Source organism: Manacus vitellinus, unplaced genomic scaffold, assembly GCF_001715985.3.
Source record: "Manacus vitellinus isolate BGI_N305 unplaced genomic scaffold, ASM171598v3 scaffold_113_pilon, whole genome shotgun sequence".
NCBI lineage: Eukaryota > Metazoa > Chordata > Aves > Passeriformes > Pipridae > Manacus > Manacus vitellinus.
In genome coordinates this window covers 613,903-617,398 of record NW_021938858.1, presented here as the reverse complement: position 1 = coordinate 617,398, position 3,496 = coordinate 613,903, and the positions used below count along the sequence as shown (strand labels likewise).

Sequence of the window (3,496 nt, the reverse complement as noted above, 5' to 3'; positions counted from 1 at the left end):
TCTGCAGCTTCTCCAGCCAATGGGCAGAGAAACAGAGGAGCAGGGAGGTGGACAGGCCGGGACACGCCCGGAAGATACAAATTCTGGGGGAACATCCAATGTGTGTATACATAATAACTGTAAAGCCTGCATCATAAAGTCCCTTCAATCGCTGTACATATTTTTCCATTTCTGGAATCGTTCCCATTCCGATTCTTGGTCCTCAACATCATACTCATACCAGAAACACAGAATGATACTCTTCCTCTTATTCCTGGTTTCTAATTTTATAAAATTTCTATTTTCATGTCTCCTCAAGTTGTCCTACAACAGGTTTGCCACAGACGGTACATCTTAGCATTCACTGAGGTATATTAAGAATTAAATTCCTTACATTCTCAGCAACAAATTGGTCTCTCCAGAAGCAGCCAGGGGGTAAAAGTGGGTTGGTTTTTTTTAAACCTTTTGAAAGGACAATTCCTATTTAATTTACTTCATTAGCATCACCTGATTCCTCTACAATATGGAGGGAAAATCAGTTGTAATCAAGTAATGGTTTCAACAAGAGCATAAGGTGCTGTGACCACTTTGAGACAATTATTACCCAAACTAACACATAAACGTGGAAACAGTAATCGCAACTTGCTTTAACTCCCTGGCCCAGAAGAACAGAGCTGCTGCTTGCTGTTGCCTTCTAAAGTGTGATTAGAGTCCTTCTCTAACATCTAGGTGGCTTCAGACACAGAGCTTATTAAATCCTGATACAGAGCAATTCCTCACTATAACCTCTCTCCCTCTGCCTATAACTTGCCCATTTAATTTGTTATGCTCTGTTTTACATCAGTACACTTAAATTCATTGACAATATTTGCACAGCATTGGCCAAACAGATAGCAGAGGAAAAGAAAAAAAGAAGTATTCCAAAATTGCAGATTACTTTCATCCCTGTGGCAACAAATATACGTGACTTTAAATAACTTCTGGAGAAGTACCAATAAGGGAACCAGCAGAGAAGAAAACCACAGAGCTATTCTACTGCAGACTGATGGACAAAAGTAACTCATAGTTAAGTGACTACTGTATTTCTCATCCTCTTTTAGGTAAACCGAGTTCATAAAAATTTTATTAAACAGCGTGGAACAACTATTGTTTTTTGGGCTTTTTGCCCCCAGCCTGAATCATGTATTGAAAACAGACACAGTGCCAGTGATCAGCACCTGGATACATTACCTGGACAGGCACACTGCAGGACAGCCACTGATTTACCCCCAGGTGCAGCACAGAGATCCAAAACATTCTCCCCATCCTTCACTTCCAAGGCCAGCACCGGCAGCAGCGACGCCGCATTCAGCAGGTAGTACTCCTTCAGTTTACCAGCCTGATGTTTCTGAGCAGGGAATCTCCCAGGAGTTCTCCTGATGTAGCACTTCAATGCTGCTGGAAGATAGGGCAAACCTCCTTGGAAGGCAGGGTGATACCCCTGCACACACAAGCTGTTCTCCAGCTCAGTGCATGGGCTGAACCTGTTCAGCAGAATGGAGTGCTGCCAGCACAATGGGGACGTGAGGACATCTCTACAGGGAAAAAAGGAAAAGCTACTTAATAACCTGACAAATAAGTCAAGTTATCGTTTCCAAGAAACCCTTTACTTACAGTCTCACCACTGGATGATCCTGGTGTAATCAGAAATTAAAACATTTTCGTTAGATATGATTAAGAAGAGTACACAGGAAAATAATTTTAATAGGGAATCAAGACACCATTTTTTCTAATTATTGCATTTGAAACACTTAATTTCTTCAGAGACAAGATGTTCTCCATTTTTCTTAACTCTAATAAATGACTGCAAAAGATATACATGATGAAGCATAATGTTCTTTCCATCTACTTCCTACTTACTTCCCTGGGGGCAAAGAACGACTGCAATATGAGCTGCAAATATCACAGCAAAAAGAATCACGTCACCTTTGCGAAGGCCATTCTGGCCAACACTGTAATATGCAGTTTTTACAGTTTTTCTTTTTTACATTTTATGTTCTGCAAACACCGGGCCAGAAAAACTTAAAGCAATAGATATTCCTGGAAGACAGTCAGAAAGCAGTGCTTATGTGGTAGAAACATGCTTGTTTGCTCTCCAGTTCACTTTTTCAGGTCTATTTCGCATGGATTTCCCCCCTTTTCCATTTGAATTCCTCTTAGCAATTTTTCATTTGGTCTCAAAAAATACTCCTCAGAAGTATCCACTGCCTAAAGCAGAGAAAACACTGATCCAAACTAAGAGAGTTTTTAAGTTGATTCAATTAAACTGAAGCTATACACCTATGCTTTTTAATAGATATATTAAAAAAAACAAACAACAATGAAGGCATTTAATTTAAATTACTTTTTAATTCAAAGAGGATAAACCAAAGAGGGCACTCAGAGGAATTACATGGTTTCTAAGACTCTGAGCATGATTTTTCATTTCAAGGAATGTTCTTTAGCAGCGGTGTGATCAAGGCCCAAATTAAGAGACAGCCATTAATATCAATTCCTCTCTCCTCCCTTCCCCACCTCCCCAAAACAACAGACCTGACACTGCTCCATGCATTTCCCAGTTCTGCCGTGTACTGCTTGTCAAAGTGATCCAGAATAACTCGACAAATTTGCTTTTGAAGTTTCCCTTTTGTTTTACTTTCCAGCTTTGGAGAAAGGAAGGAAAAAAAAAAGAAAAGTAGTAAAAACAAACAAATGAAACCCTCCTTAATTCTTCAACATGGTTAAGGACATTCAAATATCAAGATCACAGGAGATGTGATCAAGATGTAACAGAAATTTCAGAGAGTGAACAAGTTAAGCTGGAGTACACTCTTCTTCCCTGCCTGTGAAGAAGTCAATCAAAGCTTGTTGCTATCCCTCCATATCCACTAATAATACTAATAATGCTAATAATACAGTAGTTTCTGGGACTCTGATCTACCAGGAGCAAAATAAGCAAGGTATGATTATGATCAGTATGATCAGCTCTGCCAAGGTGTAAACCAAAAGAATGGAATTAATTTGAACCGTTGCGGGAGACAAGCTAAGTTAACCCGCAAAGCCCCGCAATAACTACTCCAGGACTAACCAAAAGCACTACACTTTTTGGGTTTTAACCTCCTAAATTTTGCATGTAAGGGAGGGGGGGGGAGAACTTTCGGTTTCTAAGTAAACTCGTGCTATCTATAAGGAAACCCCCAAAGGTAAACACCTACATTTTGCTGGATATTTTTTTGCCCCTTAACGGCACCCAGCAGCTTCCTGACGATCCCCATGGAACAGGCCCAGCTGACGGAAGGCAGAACCCGAAGGACTAAGTTCGGAGCTACTCCTCTTGCCTCCCGGTTCCTTCACCCGGCACCGAGCGCGGCAGCGGGGCCGGGGCTTCCCTCCCGTGAAAGATCATCCCGGGCTCGGCACAGACGGCAAGGCTGGGCACCAGCAGCTTTCCGTACAAGGCAAGAAAACCCGGGATGCCCCCGCTGGTTCGGAGGAGGGA

The 3,496-nt window shown here is 41.6% G+C and overlaps 1 protein-coding gene across 1 annotated transcript in view; it reads right to left on the bottom strand.

Annotated features, from left to right (window-relative positions):
• Positions 1-3,368, bottom strand: part of NSUN3 (NOP2/Sun RNA methyltransferase 3) — an 18,083-nt gene extending 14,715 nt beyond the window's left edge. Inside the window, exons 1-3 of the mRNA XM_018089065.2 lie at positions 3,213-3,368; positions 2,551-2,660; positions 1,210-1,553 (exon numbers count right to left, since the gene is read on the bottom strand). Coding sequence (XP_017944554.2) covers positions 1,210-1,553; positions 2,551-2,660; positions 3,213-3,272 — 514 coding nt within the window. The 5' untranslated portion in view covers positions 3,273-3,368. The remainder of the gene's footprint in view (positions 1-1,209; positions 1,554-2,550; positions 2,661-3,212) is intronic.
• Positions 3,369-3,496: the final 128 nt, after the last annotated feature.